The sequence below is a fragment of the Coturnix japonica genome, chromosome 3, assembly GCF_054131305.1.
Source record: "Coturnix japonica strain WE chromosome 3, WE-NBRP24, whole genome shotgun sequence".
NCBI lineage: Eukaryota > Metazoa > Chordata > Aves > Galliformes > Phasianidae > Coturnix > Coturnix japonica.
In genome coordinates, this window is record NC_140665.1 from 54,216,944 (window position 1) to 54,236,824 (window position 19,881).

Genomic DNA, 19,881 nt, shown 5'->3' on the forward strand with positions numbered 1-19,881 from the left:
TTCTTTTTAAATAGAGCTATGATTAAGAGGAAACATCAATCTACATTAATCTAACTGCATGATGCATATGGTAGTTGATGTCTTAATTCTATGCACACAACAAATTACCTCATGTTTGAAGCTGTTTTGTTTGAGCTTCTCCTTGTCTGTTTGCCTTACTGTTATCCTACCACGCTGCCTTCTAAGTACCGGAAGTTTACTTGGAAACATTTTTTGTTTGGTCATTTTTTTTCAGTTGACCACAATTCCTTGAGATAATTGCTTTAACATTGCCTTTATGGCTGGGCTGTTTCAAATTGATGTAGCATTACCTTGCAAGAACTCGCTGTGTTTTTGTCAGTTTTTTCCCAAGACTGAGATCTTTAAAAATGACATTCTTTTCCACTGAGGCTGTCTGATGATAAGAGCCAATGTCCTAAACTCCTTACCTAATGCAGCTTCAATGCATTTCCCTCCAACTCTGTTCTTTGTTCTACTAATTTTCTGATGGCTACTCAATTTTCACCAAAGTTTGGCACAATATTTCAGTTGCTCAGCAACTAGCAGTCAGTGGATTCCAGGCTTTCCAGGCCACTCAGACGCTGCAAGTGTCTTAGGACCAGGGAACCGTGGCAGTGAGAAACAAGATGGGAGGGACCACTGAGACTTCCTACAAGAACCAAGGAGACATTCCATGGATGAGACTTGGGTAAGTTTGAATAAAAGTTATTCATGATCCAATTAGAAATCAGCCCACCACCTACATAAGCCTGTTTAATGGAAATTGATACACAGTGATACTCTCCCAAGCCCAAACATTACAGCAGTCATGTAACAAAAATGTTAGCTGGCATATCACAGGAATATCAAAATGCAGAACACTGGGAAGTCACTTGTATTTTGGGGAACTCTTCACTCAGTATACCACAGATTAAACTTCTGTTCCACTACTGTTGGCAGACTGTGATTTCGTGTAAAGCTCTATCCAGGAGTAGGATCCATGACACACATACTTATCACAACACAAAGTATATCCTGAAGATATTTCACATTAAGCAGATGAAACACATGGCAGAAAAAGCTGTTACCCCTCACACTGAGGTTGGTGAGCTGAGGGACAGACATGCTCTAGCTTCCATAGTAATCACTGGCAGAGCTAGGAAATAATCCAAAGCCAGCATCCTAACCATAAAACCATGCTTGTTCTCCTGGCATAGATAGAAACAGAAACATGCCAGAGATGGAAAGCAAACACCAAGTAACAGAATGGCCCCCTAAAGAATTTTGTTCCCAGAGGAGAGATTAAAGTCTTGCAGTACATATAAACACCTGCCTAATGATGACAGAATTGAATTTATTGCTTCATGCAACAAAAATGCCTCAGAAATAAGATACTAGACTTACTATTAAGATCATCCAAAACATACCACGTGTTGTAGGTATCATAAACTTCAGGTGATCAGCCTAAAACATCTGCAGCACATGTACTATCTGGTGAACACCAAGGCACAGCTCATAGAAACTCTGCCCGGGACCCTCCAGAGATTGTAAAGTAGCTGAGACATGATAGGATCGAAAGAACACCTCACTTCATGAACCTCTACCACTACCTCAGCACAGCAGCTCCAGTGGAAGCACTGCCAAATGCCTAACTTGCACACCCTCTCCTTCAGCATATCATGCTCTTCGGTTAGTGGAAACACATTTCTGAGGCTGGGATGATAAGTCTGAACAAAGACCTTAACACACAACTGCTGCACTTTTCCCATTGGGAATCAACTATCTTCTATAAGCACTTAAACTGTAAAATCTTCCAGTAAAAGAACACTGAGCTTCAAAAAAAATGTTAATCAAATGCAATTAAAAAAAAGAAAGCCACAACCAAATCTTTCTAATTCACCTCATCTCATCCACATGGTCAAAAAACAAAGCAGCTATATCACAATGAGCATCTGTTGCGACAAGTAGTATCAGCTCCTAGGCTGCCCATACAAAACACTTTACCAGCTCTACTGTATTTGCAGTTGGTACAAGTAAGAGCAATTGCCATAAAACTGTCTATACTCAGTTTGACAGTGATGTTAAAGGTGAAGAAACATAATTTATATATTGGCTGTGGTATGGCTAAAACCACAGTACAAATGGCAAAAAGATCCACACTGCAGTCATCTGATATTGTTGGATTTCTTTTCTCTTACAAAAGAAAGTTTTCATGGCTTTTTTATTGTTAGAAGATGTAATCAAGGTGGTCACTCTTGATTGAAGAGAATTAATCATGTGGGCTGAGGAGGAACCATATTTGCAGATCGTAAATTAGGTGAAAAGAATCCATATTTATTTATTTTCATTTCTTCTCCTCTGAGCAAAAATCCCTACTTCATTATCTGGAGCAACTGGCAATTTCAATATACAGTCCTTACAAGTTACAAGTTTAGCTTTGCTCCTCAGATCTCGAGCCAATAACAGCCAAGAGAAAGAAAAAACAAATAAATCCTCGCCCCCACTCACCCTTTCACCACCTTCACAATTCTGCTCCTCTCAGAAAGACCTGAGAGAACTGGTGAGCTTTGCAGCGTGCCAGAGAAGTCAGTGTGCATGGGCTAGTGTAGATGAAAGGAAGAAATGCCTACTAAAGTGCCAAGAGCTCCCTCACTACTATACCAAAAAAGTGCCAGCTCACTCAGTTCACTGGGCCTAGTATGGATCCCATTAGCCTTCATTCCTGAGCCAGATGTTAATCAAGCAGATTGATTAAAGATTTGTATAGAAAAAACATCCCAGCCACCCAAGTTTCTTGACCATCCAGGGGCCAAAGTAGCCACCTCCTCTTCACATGCTCCCTCTGCAAGTGCTACTGATTCTTTTTATGACTGTGATAATGAAAGAAGGCTTTAGGTAGCCACCTGGGCTCTTTAGCATTCCTGGGAGCACATCCACCACGTCCTTTCCAATCAAGGATGCCCTCAGGATGACATCAATGATCCACTTGCCCTGTTTTATCTCACACAGTGGCTACTGTGGGATTTGCTCAAGGACGGTACATGGAACAAGATGCTGAGGTCCAATCTTTGTACTGATCCTGCATCATGCTTTTAGATTACAAATATCATCAGGAAGATTCTTACCTATTGCCAAAAGTATCTGATTTGCACCTTTTATCCATTACTTTGTCTAATTCACTTTGAACTTCTTGACTGACTTCACACTTCCTTGCAGCAGCAAGTTGCCGAGGTTTATCACACAGTTTGAGGAAATAGAGTTTTTAAAATTCACTTTGAATTATCTCCTATCCGTTTCAATCCACATCCCCAGTCTGGTATTATGGGATCTGGTAAATAAGGTTAGCGCTCATCTTTTGAATTGCTCTTGATATGGTAAATCAAAGCCATCTCTATTCAGCCTTCTCTCCAAACTGAAGTGAGCCTGCTGTTACACACCCCTAATAACTTTTGGAGTAATTCTAGCTTGTTGTTTTAAATCACAGAATCACAGAATCACAGAATTACCCGGGTTGGAAGGGACCTCAAGGATCATGTAGTTCCAACCCCCCTGCCCAGCAGGGCCACCAAACATACACCTTTACTAGATCAGGTTGCCCAGGGCCCCGTCCAGCCTGGCCTTGAACACCTCCAAGGACGGGGCATCCACAACCTCACTGGGCAGCCTGTTCCAGGACCTAACCACTCTTCCAGTAAAGAACTTTCCCCTAATATCCAACCTAAATCTTCCCTCCTTCAACTTAAAACCATTTCCCCTAGTCCTGCTATTATCAGCCCTTTCGAAGAGTTTACTCCCTTCCTGGGAGTAAGTTCCCTTCAGGTATTGAAAGGCTGCAATGAGGTCACCCCGCAACCTTCTCTTCTCCAGGCTGAACAAACCCAACTCCCTCAGCCTGTCCTCATAGGGGAGGTGCTCCAGCCCCCTGATCATCTTTGTGGCCCTCCTCTGGACCCTTTCCAAAATCTCCATATCTTTTTTGTACTGAGGGCTCCACACCTGGACACAGTACTCCAGATGGGGCCTCACAAGAGCAGAGTAGAGAAGGACGATCACCTCCCTATCCCTGCTGACCACCCCTCTCCTGATGGAGCCCAGGATCCCATTTGCTTTCCGGGCTGCCAGAGCGCACTGCTGGCTCATGTTAAGTTTCTCATCCATCAGGACCCCTAGGTCTTTTTCTGCCGAGCTGCTCTCAAGGACAACTCCTCCCAGCCTGTACAGGTGCCTGGGGTTCTTCCGGCCCAAGTGCAAAACCTTGCACTTTGCCGTGTTGAACCTCATTAGGTTCACCCGAGCCCAGCTTTCCAGCCTGTCAAGGTCCCTCTGAATGGCATCCGTTCCCTCCACCGTATCGACTGCACCACTCAGCTTGGTGTCATCAGCAAACTTGCTGAGGGTGCACTCCATTCCCTCATCGATGTCATTAATAAAGATGTTAAAGAGCACCGGTCCCAAGACAGACCCTTGAGGGACGCCGCTCGTTACCGGCCTCCACCTGGACATAGAGCCATTGACCACCACCCTCTGTCTGCGGCCTTTCAACCAATTGCTTATCCATCTAGTTGTCCACCCATCAAATCCACCTCCCTCCAATTTGGAGATGAGGATGTGATGGGGGACCATGTCAAAGGCCTTGCTCAGGTCCAGGTAAATGACATCGGTCGCCTTCCCTTCATCCACCAACGCCGTCACTCCATCATAGAAGGCCACAAGATTAGTTAAGCATGACCTTCCCCTGGTGAAGCCATGCTGGCTGTCTCGGATCACATGCTCGTTCTTTATGTGATCAAGCATGTTGTCCAGGAGGATCTGTTCCATAATCTTCCCAGGTACAGAGGTGAGACTCACCGGCCTGTAGTTCCCCGGGTCCTCCCTGCTCCCCTTCTTGTAAATGGGAGTGACGTGACCCTTCCTCCAATCATCCGGGACCTCACCTGACAGCCATGACTTCTCAAATATGATGGAGAGCGGCTCAGCAACCACCTCAGCCAGCTCCTTCAGGACCCTGGGATGCACGCCATCTGGCCCCATAGACTTATACTCATTCAGTCTAAGGAGGCACTCTCGGACTTGCTCTACCCTTACAGTGGGGAAATCCTTTTTTTGTCTTCAAACTATGCTTTCCATGAGATGGGGAGACAGTGCAGTAATCAAGATGTGGGGACATAAAAGACTTTCTACAGTGAGAAAATTGTTCTCAATACCCATCCCAATAGGGGCAGTTTTGGCTGCAGCTGAACACGGAGCCAACGGTGACAAAGAAATGTTAAGTCAGCACGGCTTGGATTATTCTAAATCACCACAAAGCTTTTTTGGAGATGCCAGAAATAAGTTCAGGCAAGTGACCAGGCTAATATAACACGAGATAATGCTGTGCAGAGATAGGTCCTTGCTTAAGCCCTGGAATATAATTCCCTTAATGTAGTGCACAGACTCCTAGATTTTCTCAGCTAATGTGTTTACAATTACAATGCATTTGGTAAAACTGACAGTCCAACAGCCTCTCCCACGCATATGAAACCCTTTCACATCAATACCTCTCTTACAGGTAAGGCCCACAAAATCATTAAGGTTGGAAAACATCATCTAGTCCAACCAGCAACCCATGCCCACCATGCCCACTAACTACATCCCTCAAAGTCACATCCACATGGTTCTTGAACACCTCCAGGGATGGTGACTCCACCACCTCCTTGGGCAGCCTGTGCCACTGCCTCAATGCTCCTTCAGAGAAGCTTTTCCTAATAGCCAACCTGAACCTCCCCAGAGCAACTTGAGGCCTCTTTCTCCTCCACCTCCAAGACACCCAGAGCATTGTATACAGGCGAACATCTGAATTATCGATAAAAAACAGCCAGTAACAAATTCTCCCCAATTTAAAACTTGTTTTCAATCACTGAGAAAATCTACCAATACTCCATCTGAAGGCCAACGCAGAGCCATCATCTGACAGAACAGCTTCCTTCTCCCCCAGCGCTGCGTGTCTTCTCCCTCCCCATGCAGGCCACTGATGCACCTCAAAAAATATTTACGAGTTCTCATTCAAGTACTTCAGCTGATAAATTTAATATCACAATCCCCGGGGTAAGCAAAAATAAAATAAAATAATAAAATATTGCATTGGCCTTCGCACATGTGGAGATTATATTACTTCACAATGAAACCCAGCAAGCTGCATGTTACAGCTTTTACCACAATCTCCTCGGTAGGAATGTTTCAAATACATTGCATATGTGTGAATACAATATAAGCATGCTGAAATGCTTTGAACACTGTAATACATCAGACACTTCAGGGAGAAGGGGGAAAAAATATGCTTTCACCTATCCTGGCTCTTATCTGAAGCCTGCACACCCCTTAAGAGCTCCATCTGATGCAGGTGTGTTCTAGCCTCACACAGCGCTGCCCACAAAACCAACCTACAGAGCTATTCTCTAAACAATCCTCTCCTTAAAACGTGTCCCCAGAACCTCGGCCAGTCTGTATCTTATTCATTAACTTAGAGATCTCTGTGAAAGAAAAGAAAGCAGGCAATGCTGCTCACCCTGAGAAAAACAGATTAAAGCAGCCACAGCTGTACAACAAAGCCCTTTGCTTTATTCACTCGCTTTTCTACACGCCGTAAAAGCCCAAACATCTGACTCATTTGGATTTTACAAGGCTATCACGCTGGAAAATGTGCATAAAAATCGACAGCATTCAAAGGCGCTGAGGAGTTCCACGCCACGTTCTCTTCCTCCGCAGCCGGGATCACCGCCGCACCTGCTGCCGTTACTCTGCGGGAGCTGCAGCGGACCGCGGCCCGTAGCCGTAGCAATAGCGCTCCCTTGTGTCCGGCCGGCACCGCGAGCTGCCGCACGGCATCACAGAATCACACGGAATCACAGAATGACCCGGGTTGGAAGGGACCTCAAGGATTATGAAGCTCCAACCCCCCTGCCTGGCAGGGCCACCAAACATACACATTTACTAGATCAGGTTGCCCAGGGCCCCGTCCAACCAGGCCTTGAATACAACCAGGGATGGGGCATCCACAACCTCTCTGGACAGCCTGTTCTAACAACACCTCACCACTCTCATAGTAAAGAACTTCCCTCTGACATCCAACCTAAATGGTGAAACAGTGGCCTCTTCAGGTTCAACTCTGGATGTTGGGTAGTGAAAATCTAAATGCATAGACACATCTCACTGACTCAGCCTCTTGCTACTCAACCTCTTGCTATTCCTTCTCTGCCCTCACCAGCCTTAGTAACTACCCATCACTTTGTTTGCCACAAATCCAGCCCTCTCCCTTCACGCATCTTCTGAAACTGCTCCTTCTCTCCCTGCTTTCTAATTACACATCAATTCTGTGAATAGAAACACTTAAAAGCACTACTGATTTAAAACACAAAAAGGACAGGGCTAACTTCTTTGCTTACTAGTTGAGACGAGTCTTTTATCCCTTTTGCTGGTTCAAAGTGGGAAAATAAGAGGTAACAGTTGTTCAGACTTCTGATCTAAATCCAACTCTCATTTAAATACTCCATCTGAAAACCAATTCACCCATTTTTTTGCAGCCTCAAAAATAACAATAGGTAGTTGTTTTTGTTTGTTTGCTTTTTCTATTTTTTTTCTATAGAACTCAACTAATCATATTTGGTGATGACTTTTCCTAACCAAGATTAAAGCACAATCAGACTAACGTAAGGTCCTCTACACTCTCTTGCCCAAACTGTATTAGTTGAAAAGACATCTTTAGTTCCCAGAACACATTAGCTAGTGCAAATGAAGCTGATGCGATGACTTTAACGCCAACAAAACATATGGTATAACATCAGAATTGTGCAACTAGCATGTGAGCAACCACAAGCTGAAAAGGAACACTTTCCAACTCACTGCAGAATGTTCAGTCAGCCTTCCTATGCATTTGTTATCACAACTTATTTTCAATGCTTGTATTACGCATCACCACCCATGATTTTTTTTTTTTATTTTTTTTTACAAATACAGATATGTGCTGCTCTGAAAGAACAGCCATTCCTTAGGCATTGCTTACCACCTCTCACAAGACACGCCTTGCAAAGAGCCTACAGGTTATGACCGACCTGCCTACAGATGCAGTTCCCTGCAGAGTAAGTGGGAAGGTGCACCTGGTGGCAGGGAACACACACCAAGGAAGAGAATGGGAACAGCTGGGCCTGGATGTTCCCAATAGGAACCCATTTGCTCAGGATACACTCCCCAGTGAAATACTCCTCTGCAACTGTATACAAATCCTTTTTTGAATTGCTATACAAGTCTTTATTAAACATATTGCTGTCTTTTAATAGGAGAACAGAATCACAGAATTGTAGGGGTTGGAAGTGACCTCTAGAGATCATCGAGTCCAACCCCCCTGCCAAAGCAGGCTCCCTACACCACGTCACACAGGTAGGCATCCAGGCGGGACTTGAATATCTCCAGAGAAGGAGACTCCACCACCTCCCTGGGCAGCCTGTTCCAGTGCTCCGTCACCCTCACTGTAAAGAAGTTCTTCCGCACATTTGTGCGGAACTTCCTATGCTGAAGTTTCATCCCATTACCCCTAGTCCTGTCCCCACGCACTACTGAAAAGAGACCAGCCTCACCACTATGGCTCCCACACCTCAGGTATTTATAAACCTGGATCACTCCTCTCTCAGCCTTCTTTTCTCAAGGCTAAAGAGACCCAGTTCGCTTAGTCTCTCCTCATGGGGGAGATGCTCCAGGCCCTTCACCATCTTAGTGGCCCTCCGCTGGACTCTTTCCAAGAGATCCCTGTCTTTTTTGTACTGGGGAGCCCAGAACTGGACACAATATTCCAGATGAGGCCTCGCCAGGGCAGAGTAGAGGGGGAGGATCACCTCCTTCTACCTGCTGGACACACTCTTTTTAATGCATCCCAGTATGCCATTGGCCTTTTTGGCTACAAGGGCACACTGCTGGCTCACGGTCAATCTGTCGTCCACCAGGATGCCCAGGTCCCTCTCAAACAGACTGAGACAAACCAATTAGCCATTAAACAGAAATCCCCCTTAGGTAATACTCACAGTTTCTGAAGAGGTTTAGCACTAACCACCCCTTTTTGTAACATCTTAAGAACAGAAGCCCGTTAAGGAAATTTGGTAGAGCAAGGTAACCTTGCAGATGCTTAGAAGCTTATCCCACAGGTGAAGCTCAGCATATGAAAAATGTATGCTGGTTTTTGTACGTTTGGTTGTTTTTCTTTGGACAGATTATGCAACAGGCTCCCATAGAATTCCCATTCTGAGCAACAAATAAGTGAATAAAGGCTGTATCAGAAAAGGCCCTGACATCTTATAGGCTCAAAAGCCAGAAGAATGATGCCCCTGTTTGCAATGAAAGTAAAGGATCAAGACACGTTGGTCTTAAAGAGACTTTAAACTGTCTTGCTGAATTTGTAATGGACAGTCAGATAAGCCATGAAGGGTCAGATTCAGCTGAGATTTTGATTTGGGCCTAAAACACATCCATGGGACAGAAAGGTGAAAGTCAGTGACTGCAGAAAGGTGAAATAAATTTATATGTATTAAAAAGTAGCTCTCCGAATTCATAGAATCATAGAATCACCAGTGTTGGAAAAGACCTAAAAGATCATCCAGTCCAACCGTTCACCTATTACCAATAGCTCCCACTAAACCATGTCCCTCAACACAACATCCAGTCTTTCCTTGAACACCCCCAGGTTTGGTGACTCCACCACCTCCCTGGGTAGTCCATTCCAGTGCCTGACCATTCTTTCTGAGAAGTAATACTTCCTAATGTCCAGCTTGAATCTCCCCTGCCATAGCTTGAAACCATTCCCTCTGGTCCTATCAGTACTGACACGAGAGAAGAGGCCAACCCCCAGCTCCACTCACATAAAGGCATTTCTCAAACGTGTGCTGACATTGTAGTTTGCTACCTTGAAAGAAGTAAAGCTGAAGAGTGATACTTCAGTATTGTAATATTTAATTCACTCAAATATATGGATGAAAAAGGAAAATTCACCATAGCTTGTATTGACATGTATCTTTATATATATATATGGAAGTCTGAGGGTGTTTCATTTTTTTACTGTGGAGGGGGTTCTACAACGCGTGACCTCCATTCCCTTACACACATACCCTTAAAACTAGAATCATTTCAGCTTTCCCACCCCCATCTGCCTTCGTAAACCTGTCCTAAGCATCTGCAATATGTTATCCAACACACTGGCTGCTAACAATACAATCAGTATAAAAGGTTACTTAGGGGGCATGGTTGTTTTTTTTCCTTCCCCAGCCCTCCCACCCCAAGCTCTGTCCACAAAATACAAAGCTTATTTTAACAAAGATTTAAAGTCTTTTGCTGTGGAAAGTGTCTTTTTCCCTATCAAAGTGATCCTAAGAAAGAAAAAATAAAAAAGGAGGGGGGGGAGGAGGCAGGGAATAGAGCATACTGCAGTTGTAACTTTTTGCAGCAACATAACAGGAAATTTGCTTTAATAAACATTTGTCTGCACCTCAGCATAAGATATATTTGTTTCATAACTTGATTGTAAAATTTTACAGGGCAGTAATTTCACATACCGGATACTGGCCTGAACGCAGATTATTTCATTGCTTTCAGAAAAGAGCATCTGATCACTTTGCATTCTTAATTTTGCTAAGTATAAAGGCACCAAACCTACTGTTGTGCTTCAAACAGTCAAACTTCTCTTACTGACACTAATCCCAATCAGGCTTAGAGTGAAGACAAATATATTCCTGCAAATTACTGAGCTAGAGGGAAAACAGAAGCTGTCCAATCAGATAAGCAAAGCAATCTAGGTTGATTTGTACATATCTTCCACCAGTGGGTATCTTTGCAGAACTCTGCCTAGTACCTAATAATCTTTCAGCAGTACAAAACATCAGGTTTTGTTTTTAATAAACCAAACAGGTACAAACTAAACCATAAATTCTAATTATTAGAAAATCGTGGTTACTTTTCCTTCCTGAAAGTATCCCCATTTTACGTGCAAGAAGTACAGAATTACATACATCAGTGAAAATAAACAATTTTGCTTAAATACTATGAGAAGTCTCCCTAATTCCTTCAGATCTGGAGAAGCGGGGAGGAAAGCTTCTGCAAACCATTACTCTCAAATCAGTTCTCATCAGTTCATATATTACATGACCCAGAAACTTATGGGACTGAGAGGAGGAAGCACAGTCACAGGTGCCTGGAGGTTCATATGTAGTGTTTCACTCTCGTAATACTGTACCATCAATTAGAGTTGCTACATGAAGCAATTAATGTGAATTCAGGTTATTCCATCAGTGTAACCCTCATTCAAAAATAATGCCAAGTCATGATAAGATTATAAACATGTGCATCATTATGTAAGACAGCTTATCTATCACATCACCTGCCGAACTTTCTAAAAGATCCTAAGATTAAACATCTGTTCACTGACAGTGACTGGAGGAATTTGTATTTACTTGACTGTCAAAAGTTAATGGCATATAACTACTGAGAAAATTCACCATTTCTGCTGTTCTTCTACAGATTACATGAATCACACCACACTTCTGTGCTTGCCCAGCATGCAGTATCTGCTTCAAAAGGCAAGCACAAAGTTAAAAACCCTTCTGATACTTCAAACCTCAAACACACAATCTCCAGTGTAGAAGGCACCACTAGCATAGGTCTGAGTTCCTTTACACAGCTGGATGTGAGGCCTTCAGAAAGCAGAGCTTGCAGCCTGCACCAACCCTGACACAGAATGACAAGGGCTCACTAATACTCCTGTGCTTATTTCTCATATGGTTAAGGACACTGTGTGGTTTAGTACCAAGCATTCTTTGTGTGGAGTTGATGCTCACAGATATAACATTCGTAGCATTAAACAGAACTAGCATTTACTTGTCTCTTGGTAACACACGCAGAACACTCCAAAGGAGTAGAGCCTACAGATATGTGTGCACAGCACAGCAACTTAATGCTGACAAGCTCTGACCCCTGGCATTTATGCTACGAAAGAACTCAATGTACTACACTGGGAGATCCTGAAGTGAATGAGCTGTCCTTATAATCATTTCAGTGAGGACTTGGCTCATCCTTCATATTGTAAGCACAACTACTTCCTCCTTAGCAACAAGAAACAGTCAAATATATTCCATCAAAGTACTACAGAAGGGGTATGTATGCATTTAAGTGCATGGATTTTATTGTTTTAATGAACTACCCTAGAGGAGCTTACTGCATTGCACGTTTGTTCTCAGCCCAGAGAATTTCAGACTCCACTATTAAAAACATCTAGTAGACATTTAAGGAAGTTTCCAAGCCCTGCAGCACAGAGGCAGATTAACCTGGGCATTAGCCCCCGTTTCAGACCCCAGTTCCTTATGAATTTAATTATAATAAAACAGAGGGCCAAGAAAAAGCAAAACTTAAATACAATTATGATTGCCACTGTCACCGTAATTCCAGACAACTTCCCCTAGCAAGTACCTGGGAACATTTTAGAGACACTACAGCCACATAAGCATGGATATTTCATGATTTTCAAATAGGAACAAAATCAATTCCATTTCAAAAGGAATATTCTTACAAATTAATTGTTTAGAAACCTCCAGTAATCCAATGAGATCTGCAACTGAGCATCTAATCTATAACTTCTGTAGATTTTTATAGTAATTGGTAATATAATTAATATGAATTTAATACCAGTTCTAATTTGTTCACAATTAACAGATGCCCAACCCCAGTTACATCCTACTTATCAGCATAATAAAGCAAATCCTTAGAGTCCTCTTCGAAATGCTCCACTTTGCAGAAGATGCAACACATGCAGGAGAGATTATAAACCCATGCAAGATTTCCAGAAAGGTTTTGCTTAGCAAAGAAGTCTGCACCTGACCACTATTAATGAAAACAAGACCAAGGATGAGTCACGGTTAAACACTGCCTTGTCTTAGAAAAAATCTCACAGTGGAGTACACGTGCACAATCATTAAGTACATGACAGTACTTCTTTAACATAGGTAATTCATAATCAAAGGTTGGAAAGTACATACAAGATCATCTAGTCCAACCGTCCTCCCTTTACCATACCTACAGAAAACCCCTAAACCGTTATCTCCTAGCTCCTTATCTAGACGTCTCTTGAATACTGCCAGGGATGATGACTCCACCACCTCCCTGTTCATTCTAAACCTCATCTGATACAACTTGTGACCATTTCCTCAGGTCCCATTTGTTGCCTGGCAGAAGAGGCCAAGCCCCACCTCATCACAACCTCCCTTCAGGAAGCTGTGGAGTGCAATGAGGTCTCCCCTGAGCCTCCTCCAGGCTAAACAATCCCAGCTCCCTGAGCTGCTTCTCATAAGACTTATGCTCAAGACTCCTCACCAGTTTTGTTGCCCTTCCCCAGACACATTCCAGGGCCTCAATGTCTTTCTTTCCATGAAGTTTGTTTCAGATCCAAGTGAAGGAAAACACAACTAGCGTCAAGTTAAGTCTCCTGAATAAATAAGGATTTATTTCAAGAATTTCTGCCAACATCTCAGAAGATTTGGGTAACAATTAAGGCAGTTCTCCTCACTTGCTTCAGTAGAGGGAGCCAAATTTTCATCACAGATGCAGCAGTTCCTTCAGACTTTTCCAGACAAGTTACTCTAGAAATGCTGTAAAAGTACAGGCCTACATGCTGCCAAACTAGGTGCTAGCAAAGGCCATGATCAACTATCAGCATTTCTGCAATTCAAAAGCTGTGTGAAGTTCTCTAAGCTGCAAACCATGGTACAAACAGGAAAAGGAGCACCAAGGGATAAGAACCACAAGGATTCCCATCACCTTCTTCAGAAACAGATAGAATTCAAATATTAAGAAACTACTCCGGGACCTTTAAAGTCTTTAAATCTGCTGTTATCCTTTGCAATAACAAAAGTAATCCCACCAGCACCCACCCATTAATCACACACAGACTCATCAGGCTCAACATTTATTTTTCATTTCTTGCATTTGAAGTACTCTTCGATGACATCTTTGGCCTGAGATTCCTTGCCATAATCCTGTAACACAGAATAACCCATTATAAACATGAAGACCCATTCTGAAGTTTATATCCTACTTTTAAAAGAACAGCTAGTATTCTAGCAAGTAACCTCAAGAGAAACCACAACTACCAGTTGCTTTCCCTTGATTTGCTAATAAATGATTGACTGTTTTAACACAGGACTATTCTATTTCACTTAATCACATAACCCACTGGTGAAGATCAAAGCAGACTTAATTTCTGCTAAAACAAAACCAAATATATAAATATGTAAAACAGTAACAAGTACTACAATACATGCAGAAGTCATTACTGCTTATGGTGAAGATGTAGCCATCTCTTGGGACCTCAAAGACAACAGATTTTCTTCAAGGCTCGTACTGTGGCTTTACTTTACCAGTTCTGTTTTAAAACATGCTCTGCAAAACATTTTCAAATTGAGCAGAGACTATTAACTGGTGTTTTTTCCCCTAAGTTTATTTTCTAGTTAAAAAACTTGTTTTTAATGCTTACTGGCAATAGGACATAATCTCATATATTACCCATTTCCAGAATTAAAGGAGTATCATCTTACTTTGACAACCACACAACTGCAGCCCACTACTTTGCGAGGTTTCCCTTCTCTGTCGATCTTGCAGAGTCCGACCCATTCACCCAGCTTTTTGTTGTCATCCACCTGCATAAAACATTACATCACTTTAGAACAGTTAATTTCTACCGTAACTATGTTTAATTTAAAAAAAAATGCTGTACTCTCAGAAGTATTGGGTAACGTATGGCTGCTTTCCTCACTAGTATCAGTAGAGGGAGCCAAAGTCTCATCATTGTACAGCTCCTGTGATTTTAATTTGAAGAAACCTCACATAAAGTCCCTACACACACACTATACAACCACTAGTTAATAACTTCTTTTAATGAGCACAAAAATACACTTCAACTTTACATTTAAAACACATCTTTAATTATCACATCTATGGTTTTTATACTGTTCACCTAAGAATCACATTAAACTGAAAATCAACACTGCTGTCAGAAATTTTGCTTTCATAAACCATATACAGAATTACAGTACAGTGATCCCAAAGGTTTGTCTTTCTATATACTTAAACAAGTAGATCAGCTCACAAGTATGGTAACTTCCAGACTTGTGTCTGAAGTTCTGACACTCACCTTGATCAGGTTAATCTGGTGTTCTGCGCAAAGCGCTTCGACTAGCTTTACATACATGGGCTCATCGCAGTTTGAAGCCAGGACACAAAGATGAGCTTGGCGCCTTAAAAGAAGAAAAGACAAATGTAACCTCAAATACTGACAAACCTTAATAATCAAAACTATGACATATAAGATTCAGCACATGCATGTGTTTCACTTCATTTTTGGTCTTCTTAAGCCACTTTTGAATTATAAAACACACTTTCCATATAATCTACTACTACTTCCTGCTTCTCAAACACAGCACAGGTTTTATTCATTGTTAGTTTTATTATGTGATATTCTATACAATTTCAGAAGCTTCTAGAAACACCATTATATTAATTCTCAGACACTAGAAAAAGGTGTAATGAATAAACATTAAGTCCCATAAAGAACTAGTGTCTTTAGAAAAAAGCAACAAAATTACAAGTTGCTTTTTGCCCTCTACCTCAGAAACAGTCATTCAGCATTAAGATTGTAATTACAAAAGACTGAATTTCTATGCCAGGTTTTTAAAAGCTCTTCAGAACAATTTTTTCTACTTACGTCCAAAGAAGCTGTTATGACAGGGCCCCAATTCTAATCTTTGTATACTGCAGTACAATGTTAAGAATATCAAAGGGATACCTGACAACAAAGAGAGCTGTATAGGTCCTCTATGCTTAACTTAATGTAATGTGACCACTGCAAGCAAATTTTATGTTCTCTTTAGCCTTCTCCATCATGAGCACCACTAGTACATTTAACAAGTTCCCAAGCAAGAACCATTTGACACAAATGCACCCAAGCCTTGCACAAATACTATTTTTTTTAAAGCACGGTACATGAATTTGTACCTTAACTCCAAAGAATTCTTGCCATCTATTTCTCCTCCCTTCCCTTACTTGGCACCTTGTTTTAGAGCTTTTTGCATACAGGTTTGTCAGACCACATTTCTCACTCAAAAGGAGTGAAGGGGTATCCGACTATTTGTGAAGTCATCACTCAAACACTGTAGCTTTACAATTAAATCTTAAAGGCTGATACCAGAAGCTCATATCTGTGCACATATACCAGAAATAGTAGCTACATATTACATCTAGCACATGCGTGACAAATTGTATACTATTTTGATATAGCACCAAGTCAATTATTTACTGCTGCATCAAAACAGTGAAGCTAACCAAAAAAGGGAAGCTTTTCATTCTTATAAAAAAAATTAAATCAAGTTTTCCAGTTCAAACCTGACATATGTATTAGCCTTCTCAATTCTAATTCTTAACAAGCTTTGGGAGATCCATCTTAAAACACAAGGTTAAAAAAAGCCCAGGCTGGACACAGCTCTGGGCAGCCCAGTCTAGTGGTTGGTGATATTACCTGTGGCAGAGGGGTTGAAGCTAGATGATCTTTGTGGTCCTTTTCAACCCAGGCCATTCTACGATCCTATTAAGGTTTGTGAGTTTCAGGTTTCTAAAGCAGCATGCAATTGATGCCTAATCCACCTTACTGTGCTTAACATACTTCTTCACAATACACCTCACTCCATTTTATTATTCACAGATAAAAGAAACACGCCACTTACTTGTCCAAGGCTTTGGCTGCTTCACGAATACCACGAGCAAGGCCATCATGGATAAGTGCGGTCTTCAGCACTTCTTGGAGGGCGGTGTTAACATCCATTACACCTCCAGCACTAATGCTAAACAGAAAGCAGACATCACCGTCCACACCAACACCTTCACAATCAAAAGCAGAAACTCCCTATTTATCTACAAGCATTCAACTGCTAAAAATTACAGGAAACAAAAAAGCAAATAGAAGAGCAAAACTACATCAGCCGCCCACCACCTCCCTCTTCCTGCCCCGCTCACCCTTCCTCGGCCATGGCCCTCTCGGTGGGTGCCGCTCCCGCCCGGCTTCCTGCTGCAAATACAGACACAGACCGCCCCGGTGAGTGCCGGCGGCCGCCCCGGAGCCCCAACCCAGCTCCCCCCCGCCGCGATGGCCCGCCGGCCGGGGGGATTGTGCCCGGCAGGCCCCACCGCCGCCATGGCCGCTCACCCCGCTGCCGCCGCGAGCCGCACGCGAAAGAGGGGGCGGGCCTTCCGCCTCACGCTCTTATACAGGGCGAGGACCCCGCTGCGTGCTGATGCGGAGGCTGCCCGACCAGCTGCCTGATGGAGTCTGCTGCCCCGCGTGGGTTGGCGGCACGGAGGGGAGGAATGGGGGAAAATAAACACTGCAAACAAACGAACCTTCATTCGGACTCTGCTGTCTTTAAGAGGTGTCAGGGCACTAAGCTGACTTAGAAGACTGAATTCCTGTCAGGCACTCGGTGCTTGCTCTCTTGTGGTCGCTGAGGTGGGATCCTCAATCTCACTTGTGCCAGACCTGGCAAGATGAATGTGGAAGAAGACACAGAGTAATGAAAATAGGCAACAAATCCAGGTAGCCATAGTCTGTGGCTGATGTAACTGAGGACATTTGTCACCAGTGTAGTCAGGCACTTCTTTCAATACCTGAAGGGAACTTACACCCAGGAGGGGAGTAAACTCTTTGAAAGGGCTGACAATAGCAGGACACGGGGAAATGGACTTAAGTTAAAAGAGGGAAGATTTAGGTTGGATGTTAGGGGGAAGTTCTTCACTAGGAGAGTGGTTAGGCCCTGGAACAGGCTGCCCAGGGAGGTTGTGGATGCCCCGTCCTTGGAGGTGTTCAAGACCAGGTTGGACGGGGCCCTGGGCAACCTGATCTAGTAAAGGTGTATGTTTGGTGGCCCTGCCAGGCAGGGGGGTTGGAACTACATGATCCTTGAGGTCCCTTCCAACCTGGGTCATTCTGTGATTCTGTGATTCTTGTGCAAAGCCCTTTGATCTCCTACCTTAATGCAGCGTGTGGCGTGGGCCAAATGCAGGCAGCAAGGAGATGCTGAATGATGTGAGTGCTGGAGAGGCAATGAGTGCTTATAGAACTGCTTTTAGAAGAAGAAGATATTGTAAATATCAGGAAAAATGTTGTTTCTGACGGGGTGGTGCTGCAGTGGCACAGGCTGCCCAGGAGGGGGTGGTGGAATCACCATCCTTGGAGGCGTTCAAGAACCATGTGGATGTGGCACTAAGGGACATGGTTAATAGACATGTTGGGAATGGGTTGGCAGTTGGACTAGGTGATCTTCATGGTCTTTTCCAATCGTAATGACTCTGAGATGTACTTTGTATTGCTCAGACTCCAGAAAGCACACAAATACAGACAATAGTGCACGCTGAACAGTGAAGCAGGAAACAGATGCTCTGCTGGAATTCAGAATAAAGGGGGGCTAAAAGGGGGATAGTTAAAGGTAGTTTATAGAAAAATGATTTAGTTAGTTAGGAAAACAAGTAAAGGAAACAAGGGGCCTGGGAGAGCAGGAAGGATGCAGATAAGGAGTGAGACCTCACAGAAGACATCAGGCAAGGAGGAGAATAGATGTTGTAAATACCAGAAGAGGAGTTGTATCCCCCTGATAAGAACAAGAGGGGGTCTGCATGCTAAAGAACTATTGAATATGTATCAGAATTCCAAGAAATCATTGACTATGTATGAGATGTACCTATATCTGTGTCATGATTTTACAAGTCGGTGTGCAAGTTTGGTGGAGCTATCCCCCTTGCACCCAGCGCTGGAATAAACATACCTGCTTTATAACCCATCTCTGTGTTATAGAGTTTGATTCCACAAGTCAATGCCTTGTTTCTCTCTCCAGGGAGAATGTTATTTCCTATATCCATCTATTGCTTAATCTTCCTGTTCTTGAAAAGACACCGAATCTATAGAGAAGCTTTTGTGTTGAGTGGAACGGTAAATCAGTCTCACTCTCCAGGTCATCTGAGAATAACACAAAGTCCTTAGTCAGCCATAAGGCACATTTGTATCACTGCATAAGTGCAACGTATTTTCTCTCTGGGAGGTGAAAGTATGCATATCATACTATCATACTCACGGTGAAATTATAGCCTAGTACTCTGAGAGCAGAATATAGAAGAATAGTTTCCCTAGAACAGTTGCAAGACAACAAATATGTGCTGAGAGTTATCTATATGTAGGTAGGATATTTTCATTGGCACTGAGCTCTGTGTTGAAATGTTGAAGGGCAGCTATTTGTATTTATATATAATAATTAATGAAAGTGTATAATCCATTTTGAAAGTCCACTCCACTACACAATGTGTTAATGTGAACTTAGTGCTCACGATTGCCCTTTGCTCACTGTTGGCACTGCCCCACCTGTTGTACCATCCTACCCAGTTTCCTAAAAGGAGTATCAAGATTACTAACCTCTGTATTTGCTCTTGATTTGGAGTTATGATGACCATTTAACCCCCTGCTTCTTAAGTGCTGGCACACTACCAGGAGGAATTATATATTTGAACTATGCATTACAGTCCTGTACTCCTGGAACAGCCTGCCTGTGCTCTAGTGGGTTGAAGTGGTGTCTGCGCCAGCAGTGGCCCAATGTGTCACTGAACAGCCAGCCCATCAGAGGACCTCAGTCCTCTTGAGATTTGCTTTTATTTTCTTGAGAATAACACACTCTTGTGAACTTTAACTTAGCTGTCATGTTCTGAACTGTAGAGGTTTAGGAACTGAGCAATGAGGAGTTCAGACAGTGATTTTTTAAGTTCATAACCATAAACATATGCCACACAAAATACATTGTCAAAATATGC

The 19,881-nt window shown here is 42.8% G+C and overlaps 1 protein-coding gene and 4 non-coding genes across 5 annotated transcripts; all 5 read right to left on the reverse strand.

Moving 5' to 3' along the window:
• Positions 1 to 13,504: 13,504 nt before the first annotated feature.
• On the reverse strand, positions 13,505 to 13,589 carry LOC116653292 (small nucleolar RNA SNORD100). The gene has a single exon (XR_004306861.1). It is a non-coding gene; the product is annotated as a small nucleolar RNA SNORD100 (small nucleolar RNA).
• A 346-nt stretch (positions 13,590 to 13,935) lies between these two features.
• Positions 13,936 to 17,268, reverse strand: RPS12 (ribosomal protein S12). Its single transcript, XM_015858504.3, has 6 exons — positions 17,237 to 17,268; positions 17,047 to 17,098; positions 16,758 to 16,874; positions 15,173 to 15,275; positions 14,577 to 14,678; positions 13,936 to 14,018 (listed from the first exon to the last, which is right to left on the reverse strand). The coding sequence occupies exons 2-6, from the start codon at positions 17,058 to 17,060 to the stop codon at positions 13,956 to 13,958; spliced, it is 399 nt and encodes a 132-aa protein (XP_015713990.1). The 5' UTR covers positions 17,061 to 17,098; positions 17,237 to 17,268; the 3' UTR covers positions 13,936 to 13,955.
• Positions 14,328 to 14,464, reverse strand: LOC116653290 (small nucleolar RNA SNORA33). Its single transcript, XR_004306859.1, has one exon. It is a non-coding gene; the product is annotated as a small nucleolar RNA SNORA33 (small nucleolar RNA).
• On the reverse strand, positions 14,749 to 14,835 carry LOC116653291 (small nucleolar RNA SNORD100). The gene has a single exon (XR_004306860.1). It is a non-coding gene; the product is annotated as a small nucleolar RNA SNORD100 (small nucleolar RNA).
• Positions 16,114 to 16,186, reverse strand: LOC116653281 (small nucleolar RNA SNORD101). Its single transcript, XR_004306850.1, has one exon. It is a non-coding gene; the product is annotated as a small nucleolar RNA SNORD101 (small nucleolar RNA).
• Positions 17,269 to 19,881: the final 2,613 nt, after the last annotated feature.

What these genes read in the sequence shown, in the direction of transcription:
- RPS12 (XM_015858504.3), bottom strand. An exon ending in GCAGCCAAAGCCTTGGACAA is followed by an intron (nt 15,276 to 16,757) that starts GTAAGTGGCGTG and finishes TCTTCTTTTAAG; the next exon opens with GCGCCAAGCTCATCTTTGTG. An exon ending in GCAGTTGTGTGGTTGTCAAA is followed by an intron (nt 14,019 to 14,576) that starts GTAAGATGATAC and finishes TCTGTGTTACAG; the next exon opens with GATTATGGCAAGGAATCTCA.